Consider the following 21,525-nt stretch of genomic DNA (forward strand, 5'->3'; position numbering starts at 1 on the left):
GGTATATACTGTTATGCTGATGTTCTGAAAACAGGCCTGCTGGGTTCAAAGGGTTACACTACAAAGTCCCCAAAAGCCCCTATTTCACATTTTCTTACAAGTGTATACACACTGGTCAGTATATCTGAGTTTAAACATATACATTCATATAGATAATAAAATTTCTTCTTAACGTTTACTTTACATTTACATATTTTCCCAGAGTTGCTTGTCATTGCATGTCTATTTACAGGTACATCCTAGAATTCAACACTGTTCAAATGCATTGTTATCCCTCTCAGTTTGTTTAGCTAATGGTTCAAAAGAAGACCAGATCTAACAGTTTTGCCCACAATTTCTTCTGAAACTTTTACTTCTCTTGCTGGCCTTTCCACATGGTCTTCATTCGTAGTTCAACCCATACAGCTACTGCTGTCCTCCAGACAGCATATCATTTAACTAATTGCCTACTTGTCATGACTTCCTGTCATGTGCCTGCATTTTTCTTCTCCCAACCTTCTGCTGAACTACTGTTTAATTAAACACAGTTTAAAGTAATGCTAGCTTTCATTAATGAGCACTATAGCTATAGTCATTGTCATACAGTTTAATCACCTAAAAGCTTCATCATTCATCAAAATAATCCTAAAATAGTACACACAAGTCAAAAGAGGGGGATACTAATAGAATTAGTTATTTTTGCATGCATACTTGTAATTACTCTGCAAGAATCTATATAATTTTTTTTTCTGTTTGACCTTACTGACTGTGTAGCTGTGTTTTTCCAAAATTACCAAAGTTCAGCAGCTCTAACTCAAAAAAAATGGGATTCAACAAAAGCCTGACACGCCGAAATGATTCCACAGACAAAATATCTTTGTTTTTAAAAGTTTTAGTTAAAATTCAAAGTAAAACAGTTCACACAAAAAAGAAAATTAAAATAGCAAAAAAAAAAGAAAAATTCTTGTTAAGAAAAGTTCTGTTCAAAGCTTAAATCTTGTTACATTTCAAATCATTACTAATCACTTAACGTTTCTGAACCATTTCTAAACTGTCAGAAAACTGTATGCCTATCCCATCTCTGAGTTGAAAATGGGTCTTTCAAGTCCCTGAGCACTGGGACCTGTTTTAAACACAACTGACACAATTATTACACTGTATATCAGTTATAACAAGAAAGTTCTATCTCTTGCTAACTTATAGGGGGGGAAAGACAATACCATTAACTATGACTATGAAAGAAATTTATACTCTATTCAAATTAAGCAAACATTAATATGAGTTTAACTCAAAGCTTTAACTTTCTAAGATTGGCTTTTACAGATTGTAAACAATAATAAGACTAAATAAATCAGTTAAATCTGTAAACGTCCCATATTGTAAAATTTAAAAAGTCTACCTTTTCAGACAGCACACTAAGGTATGAAAATACATATGTGCCTATTTTGAGATTTAATCATTTAATTTTGCTGCACTTTGTGATACAAAGCAGGGTGTCAGCGGTCCCAAACCCCAACATGAACACACCAAGATTCCCAGGTTCAAATAAAGGATGTTTTACTAACCCAAAGTCCTTCTCACAATACCTCAAAGTAGCACAAGCACAGGTTTCTCTCTCCCCACAATAATCTCTTCTCCTTCCAATTACTCTCACCACCCCACTGCCCATCTCCAGTTGAGTGTTGCCTTCCTTCCTCCCAGCTCCAACTCACCTGGATAAGGGAGTGTTGTCCCATTTACTAAGGACCCGTGAGTACTTCTGGTGCCAGGGCCACTGCCTGATGGAAGAACTTCCGGGTCATACAGAAGTCCCATTTTAGGGGTCACATCTTCCTGCAGTGGCACTCAGGGGCTCCAGCAGGGCCGTGTTGCTGGACTACAATTCCCAACATGCCTTACTGGTTCCATACTGGGCACAGATATCCAGGACTGCTGCCATCTAACATGCTGGAGGAGTAAAAAGTCCTCAGCAACATATTCTAGTACCGGTGGGCTGTCCATCCATCCTATCTGTCCCTCTCTTCGAGGTCTGATTCCTTTCTCCTCCCTGGTCAGGATGTCTGTTTGCCTGTTACCCAGGAGCATCCTGTCTGGGTAAGGAACCATCCCCTTTTCTGCCTGCGGATGTCCATCCAGCCCTTGTGGCATCCATAACTTCTATGTGGATTGTGCCCAAATCTACTAGCACATATGTCCCCACCAATCTCCCTGAGTGATATGATGGTGAGCACATGGAGGATTAGCAGCTGAAAATATTGTTAACACTATATTTCTTCCTTTTTTCTTTTTTTGTGTTACACATTGACATATGAGTAAATATCTCTTGTAAAATAACGAAAATAATTACACATTTAGTGTGTTCCTGTAAATAACTTGTTTCCCAAATCTCTACAATTGTCCTGGACACAGTGAGAAATGAAGGAAAAAGTACAGCAATGACCTTCATATTCTAAGACAAAGTCGCATCATTTTCCTGCTAGTTTGACATCATTCATATGATTTAGGCAAGTGATTAGAATGAAGTTATTTAAATTAATAATTGGAAACATTTAACATGGTTATGTAATTCTTTGCCACATTTCTGTATTTCAGGTCACATTAGTGTAGCATTTGGAACAGAAAAAATGTTCATTTAAAAAAAAATTTTGTAATACTTTAAGGAAGCTAGCAATTGAAGCACAGTTGATTGATTTAAATTTATTTTATTTTTTAGCAATGTTGTCTCCCAGTTTCTCAGATTTTACTTAAGATATAATCTCAGTGATCTTTCTGAGTTGGGTCTTTTAGTTCCTTCAGGCTAGGCCTAGGTTCATTTGGGAAACTACATTTTTTAGCATAAATATTATTTGATCTATAGCAGACTTTTGTAAACACTTCAGCTAAAACAGTTAAACCCTTCCTCTGAACAACTACAGTAAATGGTTTCCAGTGCTGAGTTAGTGGACTTGTGTATTTCATGTATTATATTATTTAATGACTTTCTCGGTTATTTTTCAACTGTGTAGTTCTTTTTTCACATGTGAGTGGATTCTTCTCTAAATTATTTGGATTTCTGTGTAACACCATTGGTTTGTCACAATGCACTGTAGTACAAAATTTAAGTTAAGAATCTTTTGGTCAAAATTTTGGGTGGCCATAAAATGCCTTGCATATTCAGCTGTAGCCTAATTGCTATGCTCATCTAATAACAGTCCAAACTTTATATCATCCTTTGTTTCATGTCCAAGGTCAATGTTATTTGATATGAAGTATGTTATTTTGGTTTGCTGAGCATAGCAACCCAATAATGTAAAATAACATACATCCACAGTGTTCGAAATGCAGTGGGCAGAAACCATTGACTTGGCAGTGCACATTGTTTGTAATACATTTTATATTGTGATTTTTACTGTACTTAGTTATTTTTTTTATTGGTGTTGAAATATCTGAGCTATTTCAGTGAACTTATTTCTGGCTGAGTATATATCAAGCCTTTCATGTTTACAGTACCAACTTTTATATTTACAGTACCACTAGACACTTAAAATCACCAGAAATAAGAAATATTTGCTGCAGTTCTTTATATTTGTTACTTTATCAGCTGTGGAAAGTTTCATTTATGTTTAATATTTGTTGGTCTGTAATGTAAAATAAGCAAATATATTTAAATAAAAAGTATACATACAGTATTATGAAGGAATTACCACTACCATTGGTCCTGAAACAGCGCTGCTTTGTGAAGTTGCAAACTGAAAAATTTCAAATTTAAAAAACAAATAGCAGATATATTTTGGGAGTGCCCATTTCATCAACTGAATCTGTTTGGTATTAAAGTAATCAGTCATTATGATATATGTGATACAACATAATATACCATGAGGTTCCATGAAGTCTTTGATATCTGTTCCCTCCCAGACACACTTTCTTGGTTGGTCCTCATCTGAAAAGCTGGTACTCCTATGTGAACTTCAAAGCATCACTATAACCATCAACTTCAGATTTTTCGCATGTTGTACAAATGGTTTTTACATTGGACTTTTAACCTGTTATTTAACCATGTTTTGTAGGTTTGCTTTGATCTTAAAATAATATAAAAGTCACATTCCTTAATTTAATCTTTTTAACAAATTATTTGGTGTCCATACCAATGTTTACATCAGACCTCTGTAACCCTATGTTAGGATATAGCGGGTTGGATAATGGATGGATGGATGGATATCCATTCATCCTTTTATTTTTTGTCACCTTCCTTCTTCTGTCATTGTCATAAAGATCCTGTACCTTTCAAATGTGCAATAGTTATAAACCAGAAAGCAGCCATTCATTGAACACCAGTTCACTGAAGAGCACAAGCATGTCCTTGTGTACCGTTACTAGTCTCTAACTAAACTAAAAGGTATATAAAGAAAACTTTTAAATTCTAGGCAGAAAACATTATGCACTGTGCCACTATTTACCTTTTTTTGCCACAGTGAAGGTCATGAGAATTTGCATCCTTGGAGCTTGGAGCTAAGCTGCTCCTCATTGTTTTTAACACTTGTTTTCAATATGTATTTTCTTTGCTTTAATCTTTGATTTTTATTGCACATAATGCAGACATGATGTTACATGCAATGCAGTTTTTTAATAGATTCTCCGTCCCACTGCCACCTTCTTTCAAAGACCAGTCTCCCCACTCCATCCCTACTACATCAACAACTCCAGCCACATCAAGTGGAATTGCTAGTGACAAGTCCACCTCTGATCATCAGTGTGGACTGTCCATAACTGAAGTACAAGTAAGAAGACAAATGAGGAATCTACACACCAGAAAAGCTTTGGGACCACATGGAGTCAGTCCTCAAGTTCTTAAGGCTTGTGCTAGCTAACTTTGTGATGGCCTCTGTCACCTGTTCAGTCTGACGCTAAGGTTTAAGAAAGTGGAAAACAGCTGTGGAAAACATCCTGCATTGTTCCTGTTCCAAAGAAGGCTGGCGCCTCTTTATCTGATGACTACAGACCAGTGGCACTTATGTATCACGTCATGAAGAACTTTAAGAGACTGACCCTGGACTATATGGGTCCTCTTGTTGTAGACCATCTTGACCCACTGCAGTTGTCTATTGGACAAAAATTGGAGTGGAGAATGTAATTATCTATCTGTTTCACAAAGCTTATTCTCACCTGGACAAGTGTGGCAGCACTGTAAAGGTTATGTCTTTTTATTTCTCCAGCAGCTTCAGTACCATCCTGCCACCCCTGTTAAGGAGTAAACTCAGAGATATGAAGGATAGTTATTGTCTGTTTTTTTCACCTGTATTATTATCATTCTTTAATTTAATATTATTTATTGTATCAGTATGCTGCTGCTGAAGAATGTGAATTTCCCATTGGGATTAATAAAGTATCTATCTATCTATCTATCTATCTATCTATCTATCTATCTATCTATCTATCTATCTATCTATCTGTCTGTCTGTCTGTCTGTCTGTCTGTCTGTCTGTCTGTCTGTCTGTCTGTCTGTCTGTCTGTCTATCTATCTATCTATCTATCTATCTATCTATCTATCTATCTATCTAAAGGACTGTCTGTCAGGCAAACCACACTTTGTGGGATTCAATGACTGTGTTTCTGATACAGATGCGAGCAACACTAGAAGACCACAAGGAATAGTCCTGTCTCCTTTTATCTTCACTCTCTACACCTCCGACTACAAAAATAACACCACGTCATGTCACTTGCAGAAATTCTAATATGATTCTGCACGTATGGGGCTTAGTGATAAAGGAAATGAGACAGAGTATAAGGTCGGATTTATACTTCACGTGACGCGACACATGCTAAAGCAGACGCTCCTGCTACGCAAGCGTTGTAGTATTTATACTTGTGCGTGTACTTTACGTAAATCTGGAGGAATCTGCCAGGTGGTAGTGTGAGATATTATCACTGTGAGAACATGTTCGGCTTCTCTGTGTTGTGAATTGCCTAGAACACCCATTAAATTCCGATGACACCTTACCGCAATATCTCTGAGATGGATGTTTATTGATTAAATCCAGGGATGTGTCCATTCCAGCAAGCATTGGGCACGAGTGAGAAACAATCCCTGAACGAGGCCTCAGCTCATCGCAAGGTGAATACAAGCACACACATACACTAGCGTCATTTTAGCGGCACCAAATCCCCAAATCTGCATATCTTTGGAAGGAAACTGGAGCACACTGAGGAAACCCAGCAGGAAAACATGTAAACTCCAGGCAGGGAATATCAGCGATGTGACTCCCTGCAAGGCAGCAGCGCTAACGCTCCGCCACTTTGTCACCCCCATGTGTGTTATTATTAATAGTATTCATTATTTAAACGAAATTACCGATTTATCTGTAAACTGTAATATACATACTTTAATGCTTTTCATCATGAAAGTGATATCAAGTATAAATCTAAGGATTCTAAATGTGCAGAGAGTTGGAATATCATACATTTAATGTGCTCAGTGTGGCGATCTATTGCTGGCGATCTGCTGCTGTCAGGACCTGAGGAAGCCCTAGAAAAAAAGATGGCACAGAAGACGGTATGTGAGACTTTTAAAATGTATCATGTCATTACGATCGGGAATATGCGATGCTTGAATATAAAAGCACCACGAATACATCTGTATGTCGGCATTTTGCTTTACCACATCGAACCATTTATCAAACATCGAAGCGCGCACACCGATCTCGTAGGATCCGCAAAGCGGCTTTCTGTCACATGTAGATAGTAAACAGAGACTCTGACGTCACATTCCAACTCTTAGCACACTGTGCCCCCCCGACTTTTTGCTGGTACTGCAACTTGCACACGCGTTGCGTTAATTTCTGAGAACCAGCTCAGAGGACGCATCAAATGAACGCTGAGAACGTGTGGCAGCCATGATGTGGGCGCGTATGCATTCTGAGCGTGAAGTATAAACGAGCCCTAAGAGGCAGGTGGAGAGGTTTTTTTGTTGGTGCAAAGAGAATTGTCTGCATCTTAACGTCAGCCCTTATACAACATTTTTGGTAAACCATTTAAATTAAAGCTGAAAGTCTACTCTTCAATCACATACATAATGACTGCTTTATTTTAAATCTACTTGGTGGCATACATAGCCAAAATGATGAAAATTGTGTCACTGTCCAAATACTTATGGAGCTGACTGTATGTACTAGAAATTTAAATGTAACATTTTAATGACACCATTAAACCACTAAGTAAATTTTTTGTAATATTAGATAGATAGATAGATAGATAGATAGATAGATAGATAGATAGATAGATAGATAGATAGATAGATAGATAGATAGATAGATAGATAGATAGATAGATAGATAGATATTTATTTGCCTATGCTGTGACCCACCTGAACTGCTAGCCTTTTTTTTCCTGATCTTTAAAATAATTTTTTCTGCTTCCTTTTCCTCTTTGACAGAATGTTAGGTAAGTGCATATGTGCTCATGCCCCACAACATGCACATAGTCACCACAGTGATGTTGCAATGCCACGGTCAATTTGTGGAAAGATAATGCAGCAGAATCATACCAGTCAGCAGAATGATGCAAGTCATCTAAAAATGCAAACTAAAAAACACATAAAAGGCAAATCTTACTGGCTGTGAAGGCTAACAATACGTAATATATGAAAATTAAACTGTAAGTAGTGATCTTGCAAACATTCTATAAGAGTGGAAAATTATAAACACCAGGGGCCTCATGCATAACGCCGTGCATAGAATTCACACTAAAACATGGCATAAGGACAAAAGCGGAAATGTGCATAATCACAAAAAAATCCAGATGCATAAATCTGTGCATTCGCCAAGTTCCACTTTCTTCCGCTTCAAAAAAGTAACACACATGCACGCGCCTGCTGCCAAACCCAAACTCCTCCCAGAATTACTCCTCTTTGAATATGCAAATCAATATTAATAGCCCTTAAGCTCAGCGTTCTGTGAAAAGGCAATGGCAAAAGCACAGGGGAAAATAGAAGAATTTCAGCGAATACCAAGTGGAGGGAAGGAAAAACGTTGTTTTAAACAGTGGTATAAACAACAAAAGGAAGTTGATCGAGTGACATAGAATGTCGGAGAAACTCGGAAGCTCAAGTTCACAAAGTCGCACAGTGCCCGAAATAAAAAAGAAGTTGTCAGATATCAAAGTCGCTGTGAAAAGGCAAGTCGTAGCCTACCGTCTGAGTGTCATATGAAAGCTTATTAGGGTACAGGGAAAAGAAAAAAATAGGGTCACAATGAGAAAAAAGATTAAAATGTCAACTTTAATCTAGAAATTTCCATGTTAATCATGTAGTTTGTCATTAAAGTAGAACATCATAAACTTCATCTTTAAATCGTTTAATTTTCTAGTTTCTCAAATCCCATCGTAACTAAAGTAGCACGTTAAAGGCTTTGTTTTGTATGTGTTCTAATTTGTGCTCTATGTGTGTGAATTACTACGTGCTTCTTAAACGGGTTTTTTCTTCCTCTGACAGGACACAGAATCCATTACATTCGTGATATTACAGCTCTCTGAATAATTAAAATACTGAGATGTATACTTGATATCATTTTCATGATGATTGGAGTTAAAGTATGTTATTAAACATGGGAACACGGTGGCGCAGTGATAGTGATGAGCTGGTGCCCCGTTCAAAGGTTTTTCCTGCCTCCCGCAAGATGCTTGCTGTGCCGTGCGCGACCTTTGATGAAATAATTTATTGCAGCAGTACTGTCTCTTTCAAATGTACTAACCAATTCCTGTCCTTCCTTTTCTTTCTCCAAGTAACCAATTGCCACACAATCAGCTCTGTAATAGATGTTAAGCCATCTGTAAGCTTAGAATGCTGATTCTTCAAAATTTTTAAGGAACATTGAAATATCTCTGTAGTACATGTTTAATTATTCCATCCATCTATCCTTCCAGTGTCGTGCCAGCCCCAGCAAGAATACAGCATGAGGCAGGAACAATCCCTGGACTAGCTAGCACTGCGCCACTGTGTCCTCACATGTTTAATTATTAAAAATATAGATTATTTAAATTATGTTAACATTTTATCTGTATAATGTAATAGACATATTTTGCTGTATTTCATCTTAAAAATGATATTGTCATCATATGTAAATACGCGCTTTATAAAGTGGCTCAGGTTGTGCAATATTATAACTATTGCAAGTTTACAGTGAGGTAATTGTACTAATAGGTACAAACAGTTCTACAAGGAGCACTTGATGGACTGATTGAGTGCATTTATAGTTCATGGGATGAAACTGTTTCTAAACCTCGATGTCCCTACAGGAAAGGCTCTGAAGCGTTTGCTGTATGAGAGCAGTTCAATACACAGCATGGCTGAGGCAGCGTGTGCTTGATGCTGTATACCGATAATTCTCTTTCCAATCAGCTGTGGTAGAGCTGTGATTCCACACTCAGATACAGTGATATAAATACTCCAGGTGGTGCAGTGAGCGTAATATGAAAAAGATGATCCGCTGTGGCAACCCCTTACAGGAGCAGCTGAAAGAAGAAGAAGAAGGTGCAGTGAGAGTAACAATGCTAAAGCAGCTATGGTATTTGGAATAGTCTGGCCATTCCGTGGACCATTATATTGTTACAGGTTAATTACAATCAGATGCCTTAAACTAATAAACAATATGCGGTTAATTTCACTGTATTTATAAAGCCGTGTCAGGGATGTGCATCTAAAAAAGAAAGGGAAACAACACTGGAACAAAAGAACTGCTTTGATGCTGGGTGCTGCCAGTTTGCAAAACCGAGCAGAGAACTTGTGTACGCCAGGGTTTTAGCTAGCATGAAAATGTTTACGCCAAGTTTAGGTTTTATACATCACGATTTGAGCGTGGAAACGGGCTTACACAATATGTTTGTGCATACACACCGTTTATACATGAGGCCCCAGATGATGACCAGTACCCCTCCCACAGAGTCACTACCCATCTCACACCACCCCACAATACAGTCTAGTAACCAAGTCAGAATAAACAAAATGCATAAATGAGGAGGAAAATAACTAGGTAACAAAAGCATCATGAACACTGCCAAACGAACCTAAGTTTGATGTAACTGTGGTGTCAATCCCTTTCAGAAAATAAAGTTTTCATTACTGAAACTCGGGTAGACCAACTCTCAGTGGGTTCTAAGGATGCTCCATTAATATGAAAGGTAAACAGTTCCAAAAGAATTACAGTAGATTAAAACAGAAAGATTGACAATTGTCAAAAGAAAGAAGCTCAGGAGATGTCCAGCAAGAGACAAAGAGTAACTTAGCTACTACAGTGCTTAGACAGAGCATTTCATACTGGTGAGAGGTGAAAGAAAACTATAAAATGTCTAACAGAAGTACAATTTGAGGAATAGGAATGATATTTAAAAACAGAGAGGAAGAGAGAAACTGTGTATCTGTATCCAGAAAGAGAAGACAGAAGGGCAGTGCATATAGTGGAAAGGGCCAGATAGATAGATAGACAGATAAATTGAACAAATGAATGAACTTTCTTTATCCTCGGGGGAATTTGGCTTTTTACAGAAATTCTTTAAATAAATACATACAGAAATAGGTTGATAAATAAATAAATATTATTATAAAATTTAAAAAATAATAAAAAAATAATAAAAATAAAAAAATAAAAATAACAAATAATATTATTGTGCATTTATCTTTTCTCTGTCAGTCTTTAATGGAACATTTTGAATATGAAAATAAATTTGAAAAATTACACTGGTCTGTACCAAAATCTATTTTAGATGTGCCCAGTCCATTTCTGAAATTGGAATTTCACAACCACAAATCATTTCTGTTAGATCTCAGATTAAGTGAAAAATGTAATTTTGAAAAAATAAAGTTTTTTTTTGTTAAATAAGTAATGTTTGTTCATGGCATAAGTATTTTTCATGCTTTGAAGTATATTTTGAACTAAAAAATGTCTGCCTTCCTCATTCTTAAAGTTAGTTGAGATGGAAACATTCACCAAAATCAATTTTTGTTCTCAATCAGTATTTTTTTTGTTATTCCTTTAGAATAACAGGAATGTATATTCAAAAAGTTCAAAAAGATGCCTTTGTATTGCTCAGAAGAGAGAAAGTTTTGTTATTTAAATATTTTTTTACAGAAATATGCAAGGCGAGGTCGATCCATCCATTGTCTTGGCCAGGTAACAGGTAAGCAAATTGTTATAGAATACACACACTTTCTTTATTGGATAAAAACATGTTCCACAGTTTTCTTATGAATACAAAGGCAGAAAACTATGAAGAACGAGTTGAGGAGCTTTTCTCTTCTTTCCTAGCACTTGAGTGCAACATGTCTTTAAATATCAGTGTCCAACACTCATTTGGATATTTTTCCTTATTGCATTGGAGCAGTTTCTGATGAACATAGGGTGAAGTTACACCAAACATTACTCAAATAGAGAGATGTTATAGTCGAAAATGGAGTGAGTCTTTGTCAGCAGACATCTGTTGGTCGTTTCACCATTAAGCACCAGATTATAATAGAGAATATTACTACCTTTTTGTAATAAATATATTTAAAATAGTTACAGGTGTAATTTGTAATTTTTTCATGTCAGTTTATTTTAAAAATATATTTTTTTCTCTAAAATAGTATATTTTCATTTTAAAGTTTTATCTCTAAAAATCTTAATGTAGCCGTGTTTATATCAACCTCCTTAATGTGCATTTTGAAATTATGAAACAAAAAAATGGTAATGGAAACACAGGAATTTTGAAAAACCTGTGAAAATTCGTAAAAAAGTTTATACGCTGACTTGGGGTGGTTTTTCTGGTGATTCGAAAAAGCAATAATTCACAAAATTGCAATGGAAGTACTTTTTTCACATTTAGGTCACATGACATGACATAAATTTTCAAATACCTGTGCAAATGTGATGTGGCAAATACCCAAAACAAATCTCCCTGATAATTCAACGACTGCCTGCAAAACAATAGATGCCCAGCCTTTCCTGTTACCTTTTTGTTACCTTTCACTTGATGCACAAACAGGAATATGTGAGCCATCGAGTAAACCATACAACTGAGGTATTTTGTGTGCCTCGTAATTGCACTGCGAAAAATGCAGTGCCTCTTCCACTGCAATATATCACGTTAAACATCAGGTAACGTGATATATTGCCTCATTAGTTTGGAACATATGGCCTGACACACCCCATATACACACCTCTGAATGGTGGTTTTGCTCATAGCAAAGGTCTCGGCAACAACCCTGTACAGTACTTCGCACAGGTAGCCAGTTTATAAAGCGTGATGGCTATTCACTCCCTCATGTATGCTATGATGGGGGACACAAGATCGTCAATTGCACTGCATAATTCCATGAATGTTGAGCTGCTCATCCTAAAATTTTGTACCCACAGCTCCTCAGTAAAATCACTGCAGATGATTTCAAAGAAATCTGTAATAATTGGCCTCTGCCAAGTATAGGGAGATCCCTTTATGGTATTCACTCGCTCTCGTCTCTGATAAAAAACAAAAATGGCGATTGTAGATGCAATTGAAATAACAGAAGCAACACTAATCATGTCGGTTGTCATTATTAATTTCAGGTGATAAAATCACTCAATGAAAATACAGACAGGTCGCATTTGTGTTTTGTCGACTTTTCACACAAAGGTCGCTTCTATTTTGCACACAACTGCAATGGAAATTTGGCTTGTCATAGAGTAATCCTGTTACCAAACTTGTATGCAGCACTCTCAAATCTATAAAGAACAACTAAAATTTGATAGTGAAAAATAAAACTTTTTTTTGCAGACCGTTGTTACTGTGTTTATAATAATTTGCATACATTGTCCTTTATTGGCCGACAATCAGATAGTTCTGTTATTTTTGTTTGTTTTGGATGGAATGAACTTACTGTAATTCTTATTAACGTAATCATTACAATGAAATGTTAAAAGTATATTTTTCAGTAGTAATAAATATAACAGCAGATTGCCATGGCTCCTTCAATACTGTCAACACTGAAAGTAAATCAGTTAGGGATCTGGGAGGAAAACTGGAGTCCCCAAAGGAAACCCATGCAGACATGGGGAAAAGCTTCAGACTTTGCATAAACAAAGATCAGGCGTGGATTTCATATTAGAACCTTGAATCCTAAGTTCCAATATCCTGGTCCACGTTTTGTAGCATTTTTGTTTATCTACTGTGACTGATAAGGAAACTATGAGCAAATAAAAACTCAAGACTGACATATCTTCTAGTCCATAAATGCTCAATATTTTTCCAGTAAATTTCTCTTTGGTAATGGAAAAAGGATCCTCTTTTCCGTAGGTAACATTGCATTGTCTATAGTTTCTCCAGGTGATCTACAGCTTTCATTAGAACTTCAACCTCTTGCCATCTCAATTTAAGTGGTACATTTTGGATTGGTTTCTAGGCGCAGCCAGGGTGTTGAGGGGGTCCGGTTTGGTGGGCTCAGGATTGGGTCACTGCTTTTTGCAGATGATGTTGTCCTGTTTGCTTCATCAGGCCGTGATCTTCAGCTCTCTCTGGATCGGTTCGCAGCCGAGTGTGAAGCGGCTGGGATGAGAATCAGCACCTCCAAATCCGAGACCATGGTCCTCAACCGGAAAAGGGTGGAGTGCCCTCTCAGGGTTGGTAGCGAGATCTTGCCCCAAGTGGAGGAGTTCAAGTATCTCGGGGTCTTGTTCACGAGTGAGGGAAGAATGGAGCGTGAGATCGACAGGCGGATCGGTGCGGCATCCGCAGTAATGCGGGCGTTGCATCGGTCTGTCGTGGTGAAAAAGGAGCTGAGCCGCAAGGCGAAGCTCTCAATTTACCAGTCGATCTATGTTCCTACCCTCACCTATGGTCATGAGCTATGGGTAGTGACCGAAAGAACGAGATCGCGAATACAAGCGGCTGAAATGAGTTTCCTCTGCAGGGTGTCTGGGCTTTCCCTTAAAGATAGGGTGAGAAGCTCAGTCATCCGGGAGGGGCTCAGAGTAGAGCCGCTGCTCCTCCGCATCGAGAGGAGTCAGATGAGGTGGCTCGGGCATCTGATCAGGATGCCTCCTGGACGCCTCCCTGGTGAGGTGTTCCAGGCACGTCCAACCGGGAGGAGGCCCCGGGGAAGACCCAGGACACGCTGGAGGGACTATGTCTCTCGACTGGCCTGGGAACGCCTTGGGATTCTCCCGGAAGAGCTAGAAGAAGTGGCCGGGGAGAGGGAAGTCTGGGCATCTCTGCTCAAGCTGCTGCCCCCGCGACCCGACCTCGGATAAGCGGGAGACTGTATGGATGGATGGATGGATTTTGGATTGGTCTCTATGTGCCCTAATTAAGCTGATTAGTTTGCAGGATCATGGCCTGGAAAAATATATTTTATGTGTAATTTTACGTCCAGGACTTGAAATTTGGATCGGGATTGTATGTATCCCATACAAAATTAGTAATTCCTGCAACTTCTAATTTTTAATGCATAAATTTCCCACTCATATTTATTTCATAAGAACTCTTTGTTACTTGTTGCAGTAACATTTATTTTATTATTATTCTTCATAATTTTTTTTTACATTATTTATATTTTGTTAAGTTCATATGCATAGAATGTCATCTTCCTATTTCTACTGCTTCTGAAAGAAACGCACAGCTGTGGAATACAGCAATAGGCCGTTCAGCGAAGCTGCACAAGTGTGCAGCAGTAGTCAAGGACAAGAGACTTGCGGTGCCCTTTGTTTAAACTGTGCTTTATAATAAACTCAACTAAACTTTGTTAACCTGAAGGCTAAAAACAGACTAAAATATAGTTTTGTGTGCCAGTAATACAGAAATTCAAGAAATTGACTTGGATTGTTCAGTGAATTTATATTCAGGTTCATATATATTTTTTTTGACAACCCAATAGTTGCCAGTTCATGGTTGTGTTGAGAAATTTAAAGATTCACATAATTATGTAATCATGTTTATATAGTTGGCTAACTGCTTTTCAACCTAAATCTGAAAAGTAAAAATCACACGCAGATTACAAACAGTGCTCAAGGACAACTTGAGGTTTATAAAAATTGGTTGTAGAAGGCTGCCACCTCTCTAACTCTGACATGAAGAACAATTCAGCAGAAAAATGAGGACTTTGTAGGCCTGTTTTCTGTATGAGACCACAATTCCTTTTTACGTTCTCTTTTGGACTTCCAAAAATGTTAATCTCAGAGCAAATACACTCATTGGTAAATTAATATCCATCCAACCATTATCCAACCTGCTATATCCGAACTACAGGGTCACGGGGGTCCGCAGGAGCCAATCCCAGCCAACACAGAGTGCAAGGCAGGAAACAAACCCCGGGCAGGGCGCCAACCCACCACATGGTAAATTAATAATAATAATAAATTAATAATAGTTATTGTCATTCTCAAACCTGCTTACTCTATTTCAGAAAAAGCAGAGAGTTACAAGGAGAACATGCAAACTTGACACAGACAATCGGGTTCTGGATTTGAACCTAGTGTGCTGGATCAGTAAAGAGAAGAGGCACTATGGTAATCAGTCTGAATTATTGTGCCACCTAAGCTAAGAATGTGCTGTTTATATATTAATTAAACATCTGAAAGTTCTTAAATTAGCAGCATTCACAATTACATCCTTATGTTGACTGCTCTATTGTCTTAAAACTACAGATAATTATGCTCTTATCAGGAAAAATTGTGGGGTATGGATTAAACCATAATTTTTTTTTTCTAAGCCTACATTCTCTTAACTTTTTTAAATTACTCTACTTATTTCTTCAGCAAGTCTGTTTTTTGGCCAAAACATGAATGGAAATCTCAACTGCAAAAATAAAAATTATTTAAAGTAAAAATAGCAGATTTGAATGACTGATTGCTAATTGCTTTATCTGCTCAACTTTCTCTACTGTTAAATAAACTGCTGTAAACATAAAAAATGCCTGAAATATTAAACTCAGTTCTTTTCAATCTGTAGGTTTTTGAACACTTTCATTCCCCCCGGAGACTGAATTATCCTTTTGTGCTAAATTTAAGGGGGGAATTCCATTATTTAAAGCTTTTTAAATCTTTTCTAGATATTAACTGAATTCATTTTGGCTTTTCTTGCAGAATTCTCAGCAACAACAAAATTTCCTTACTTAAGAATGGCTCATTCTTTGGCCTCCAGTTCCTGGAAAAACTGTGAGTTATCAGATTTTTCTACTGACTTCAGTTCTTTAGCATCAATACATTTGAGAGTATGTCATTAAAAAGGAAGGACAAAGAGGATATATAGTTTAATTTCTTTTGTTTTCCTGACATTTCCCAATAAAATGTTTACTTGGTGTTTCATTAAGAAAATCTGTATTGTGCCCATAGCTTCCTGGTGATTAATTTGCTGTGTTCATTCTTATTTTACAAATTTAATTTATAGTTAATTTACAGACCTTTCTTTGTTTACTTATCTTGTTGAAGTCACTATATAGTAATTGCTGCAGTGGTTATTCTATAGTAATACGGTGAAAAGAGCACACATCTTGTGAACTGATTTATGTAATTTGTTAAATATCTTTCAACATTTCCGGTGACATTAGTTTTAGTCAAATTTGATGTGATTGTAATTTCAAAAATTCCATCTTATGTTTCAAACAAAGTGTATTACCATTTATGTATGTGAAAGTCAGTATTTCTCCTTAGAGTCTATGTGAAGACATTCATTCATTCAGCTTTCATTCCTGCTTTTTCAATTATAGGGTCATAGATCCCTGTAGCTATACCTTTAAATATTTGACAGAAATAATTGTGTTTGAAAAAAGTTAAAGAAATTATAATTTTTTCAGGGAAATATCAATACTTAACAGAAAACTGCAGATTAGTGCTGGGCGGTATGACCAAAATTGTATATCACGGTATTTTTCAACATTATACCGGTTTCACGGTATTGGACGGTATTTATTTCCCATGCATGAGTGGATGTTAAAAACATTTTCCACTGCAATTACTGGCTAAGAATAACCTATTCCACTTTCATGAGAATTGTACATTGTACAAAAAACATTTTAATGTGCACACAAGTATTAATACAGGTTTGCATGGTCCCATAAAATGATTTTTCAAGGGGGTTGCACTAATGAAGAGAAGGAATCACATTGCATGACAGATGCAGTCAAAATATAGAGCCTTTTTAATGAACAAAGTTTGCAAACAACTTAAACTAAAATTTTGACAACATATTTTCAACTATCCAAAGAGGCATTTTGACTTAGTAAAATATCCAGAGGTGCTTGTCAAAAGTTGTATTGCACTGAACATGTCTTAGAAAAGGATTAAATAGTAAATATTTTTTGTAAACCAACTACATTTCGTTAATGTTAACAATCTCTGTCCACTGACATGTTAAAGTGACTTTTTAAACAACTTTACCATCATTAAACTGCATAATATTTAAACTAATAAATAATAATAATACAATAAATAATAGTGCAATTTCCAGTAATAATACTATTACTTCCAAGACTTCAAAGCCCAGGTGCATTACATGGTATTCACCAAATCAAAATAAAATAAAACAAGTGCAACTTGGTGATGACATCTTTACCAACTGAACCATCATTAAGGCAAACTGCATTAATATGGACACTTGCTTCAAGCTAATCTATATACATAAATAATAAAACTGCAACTTGCATTTATAATGCTATTTGTGGTATAGCCCTATGGAAGTGTATTAGGGCCACAGTGAAGAAAAAAAAAACTATATGTCGAAATTAAAGTCGACATTTCCACTTTTAATCTCATTGTTTATTTTGTCATTAAAGCAGAATTTCGTAAACTAAACTTCATACTAAAATCAATGTTTAATTTACTAGATTTTCTCAAACCCTGTCATAAGTTAATGTAGCACATTAAATGCTTTGTGTTAAGTGTTCCCCGACCCAGTTGTTAATTGCTATGCGCTTCTTAAACTGACTTCCTCTTGCACTAACAGGCAGCGATCGTCACACAGAATACATTCACTTCATGATATTCCTTCTCTCTGAAAATGCAGAATGCTAAGATAAATTTTCATGATGAAATGCATCAAAGCAGGTATTAAACATGCACGGTAGTGCTGCTCCCTTGCAGTAAGGGGTCCCCAGGTGTACGTTCAGTGTAGAGAACTTTATGGCAGGTGTGACTAGGCTCCAAAAAACTGGATGTATGAATGGGTATCGCACAGGTTTAACTTAAATATTGGGTTTGTGATCTGGTGGTCGGAGACACGAACACAGAGTTCAATGCATGTTCTTCTGAGCGGGCTTTCTATATTGCATGTGTGCTGTCTCTGTCTGATGTACCAAACCTGCAGTTCCTATCTTTCCTTTTTCTTTCTCCACATAACCAACCATCACCACATGATAAACGTCTTTGTGAAATTAAACGTAGTTATAAACTTAGACCACGGAGTGTTCAGAACTTTAAAAAAGTCTTTGTTATACATGTTTAATTATGCCATCCATTCAGGGTTGTGCCCATCCCAGTAAGCATTGTGTGCGAGGCAGGAGCAAATCCTGAATGTGGCGCCAGCACATTGCAGGGTGAATACGAGCAATACATACACTAGCAGGGTCAATATAGCATAACAAACACCACATCCTATGTGACTTTGAAAGGAAACTGAAGCACGCCGAGTAAACCCACCAGAAAAACTTGCAAATTCAAAGCGGGGAACACCCGGGACCCCGTTGCTGCAAGGCAGCAGTGCAACCTCCATGCCACCGTGCCCCCACATGATTAATACATGCTTTAATGCATTTCATCATGAAAATTATATCAAGTATTTATCTTACCATTCTAAATGTTGAGGGAACAGGAATATCATGAAATTAATGTATTCTGTGTACTGCCTGCACCTCTTCTTAGTAGAAGAAGGAGTCAGTTTAAGAAGCACGTAGCGATTAACATGGCTCCGGGAACACTTAACACAAAGCATCTAATGTGTTACATAACTTATGACAGGGCTTGAGAAAATCTAGTAAATTAAATATTCATTTTAAGATGAACCGCGGTGGTAAACCCACTCACCTGGAGACGCGTCACATGGCAGCAATCAATCAGCAGCAAGGAGAAATGAATAACGCTCTCTGATTGGCTACTTTCACCATCCCAAACCATGTTTCCCTCAGCAGTTGCTTCTTGTTCTCTCTACAGCACAGTATTGCCACGAAAAAAGCCATAAAAAATCGCGGAGGATATTTGTGCTTTCTGCTAACAATTAATAGTTAAGTTCTAAGAAAAAATCCATGAACAACTGAGTCCGCGAACCCTGAACCGCGACTTTGTGGGGGTCTACTGTACTCCGTTGCATGTGTTTAGCTGTGTAGCAGTGAAAAGAGCCCCCGCACAACACCTCCACTAATGCATGTACTCCGTTGCATGTGTTTAGCGGTGTAGCAGTGAAAAAGGTCCCCCTTAAACAGTTTCCCGCAGCGCCAAGTTTCGAACATTGTTTAGGCAATTTAAACTGGTGTTGCAGTATAAAAAAAATCTATATCATAACAAAAATAAAAAACGTTTTCGGTATGAACCAGTATACTGCCCAGCACTACCCTGGAGATATTATTATCACTGGATGCAGAAAAAGCATTTGATATGGTTGAACGGAACTACCTTTTCACTACATTGGAGAAACTTGGGTTTGACCCGAACATTTGTGCATGGATCAAACTACTGTATACCAATCCAGAATCTTCAGTTTGTATTAACAACGTTAGTTCAGACTACTTTAAACTAGAACTTGTCATCACTGCTTTCTGCAATTGCCATTGAGCCACTGGAAGTTCACTGCTGAAATGCTTATGAGATAACGGGAATTATTAGAGAAGGTCCTGAACAGAAAATTTTTGTATATGCAGATGATATGGTACTGTATATATCAGATCCACAAAATACTGTGCCTGTAGTCCTAACAGTACTAACAGAATTTCAAAAGATTTCTGGTGTCAGAATTAATTTGAATAAAAATGTGCTCTTTCCAGTGAATTGTCAAGTACACAATAATAGATTGGACACCTTCCCTTTTATCATTGCAAATCAGTTTAAATACCTAGGGGTAAACATCACAAGTAAACATAAAGCTCTTTATCAACAAAATTTTGCCGTCTGTATGGAAAAAATTAAGCAAGACTTGCATAGATGGTCTACCCTTCATCTCACTTTAGCTGGAAGAATTAACATTGTTAAGATGAATATCCTTCCTAAGCTTCTTTTTTATTTCAAAAAATTCTAATATACATCAATAAATAATTTTTTAAGAAATTAGATTCAAACATAGCCTCATTTATTTGGAATTCAAAACATCCACGTATACAAAGGGCGACCCTACAATGACCTAAGGCAGAAGGTTGCATGACTCTACCTAGCTTTCAATTTTATTACTGGGCAACAAATATACAAGCTATAAAAACCTGGTCATGGACACAAAGAGATGAATATACACAGGCTTGTCTGCAATAGAAATAAAATCCTGCAGTACTTCTTTATATTCCTTGCTTTGTACCCCGATAAGTACTAGTCTTCTCCAATATACTAACAACCCAACTGTGCTTCAGTCACTCAGAATATGGAACCAATGTAGGAAGTATTTTAAGATAGAGAAGCTTTTATCTGTGGCACCTCTGCACAAGAACCATCTTTTTCCACCCTCTCAAACATATGCAGCTTTTAATGTATGGATAACATTCAGGATTAAATCACTTAGAGATTTGTATATAGACAATGTCTTTGCATCCTACGAACAATTACACTCCAAATTTAACTTTCCAGCAACACATTTCTTTCACTACCTTCAAATTAGAAACTTTATTAAACAAAACCCAATTTTCCTCATCTCCCACCTACCTTTATGCCGGAAAAAATATTGATCAGTGTTGAGGACTCAGACAGCATCTCCGTAATATATAAAACCATTTTATAGTCTCTCCCTTTTAAAGATCCAAGAGTACAGTGGGAAAAGGATCTCTCACTCAACATCTCAGAAAATGAGTGGAAGGTAGCAATGTGCAGAATTCATTTGAGGTCCATATGCACAAACCATACAATTATTCAACTTAAAATTATATATCGAGCACATGTGTCTCATTTAAAATTGTCTAAAATCTTTCCAGGGCAAGATCCACCATGCCAACATTGCAATCAAGTTCCAGCCTCACTGGGTTACATGTTTTGGGTCTGCACCAAATTTACATAATACTGGAACAAAATCTTTAAATGCCGTTCAGACAGCCTTGGTGTCACAATCCCTCCTAATCCACTAACAGTTGTGTTTGGTGTACTTCCAGATGGGCTTAAAGTGGAGAAGGACAAACAAATAAACTGTAATTGCCTTTACTACTGTACTGGCACGTAGACTTATCTTGCTCACCTGAAAGAATCCTAACTCTCCTATTTTAAGTTAGAGGATAACTGATGTTATATACTATTTGAAATTGGAAAAAATCAAATTCTCACTTTGAGGATCTGTACAAATCTTTTTCAAAACCTGGCAGGAACTAATCAATAACATTTTAGAATAAGGATTTTAATTGAGGAAGCAGATTCTCTCCCCTCTTTTTTCCCTTTTTTTCTTTTTTTACTCTAT

General features: G+C 37.0%; 1 protein-coding gene across 1 annotated transcript in view; it reads left to right on the plus strand.

Moving 5' to 3' along the window:
• LOC114646923 (adhesion G protein-coupled receptor A3) overlaps positions 1-21,525 on the plus strand; it is a 557,815-nt gene that overhangs the window by 52,297 nt on the left and 483,993 nt on the right. Inside the window, exon 2 of the mRNA XM_028795327.2 lies at positions 16,038-16,109. Coding sequence (XP_028651160.2) covers positions 16,038-16,109 — 72 coding nt within the window. The remainder of the gene's footprint in view (positions 1-16,037; positions 16,110-21,525) is intronic.

The sequence above is a fragment of the Erpetoichthys calabaricus genome, chromosome 2 (genome assembly GCF_900747795.2).
Source record: "Erpetoichthys calabaricus chromosome 2, fErpCal1.3, whole genome shotgun sequence".
In the NCBI taxonomy this organism is placed as follows: domain Eukaryota; kingdom Metazoa; phylum Chordata; class Cladistia; order Polypteriformes; family Polypteridae; genus Erpetoichthys; species Erpetoichthys calabaricus.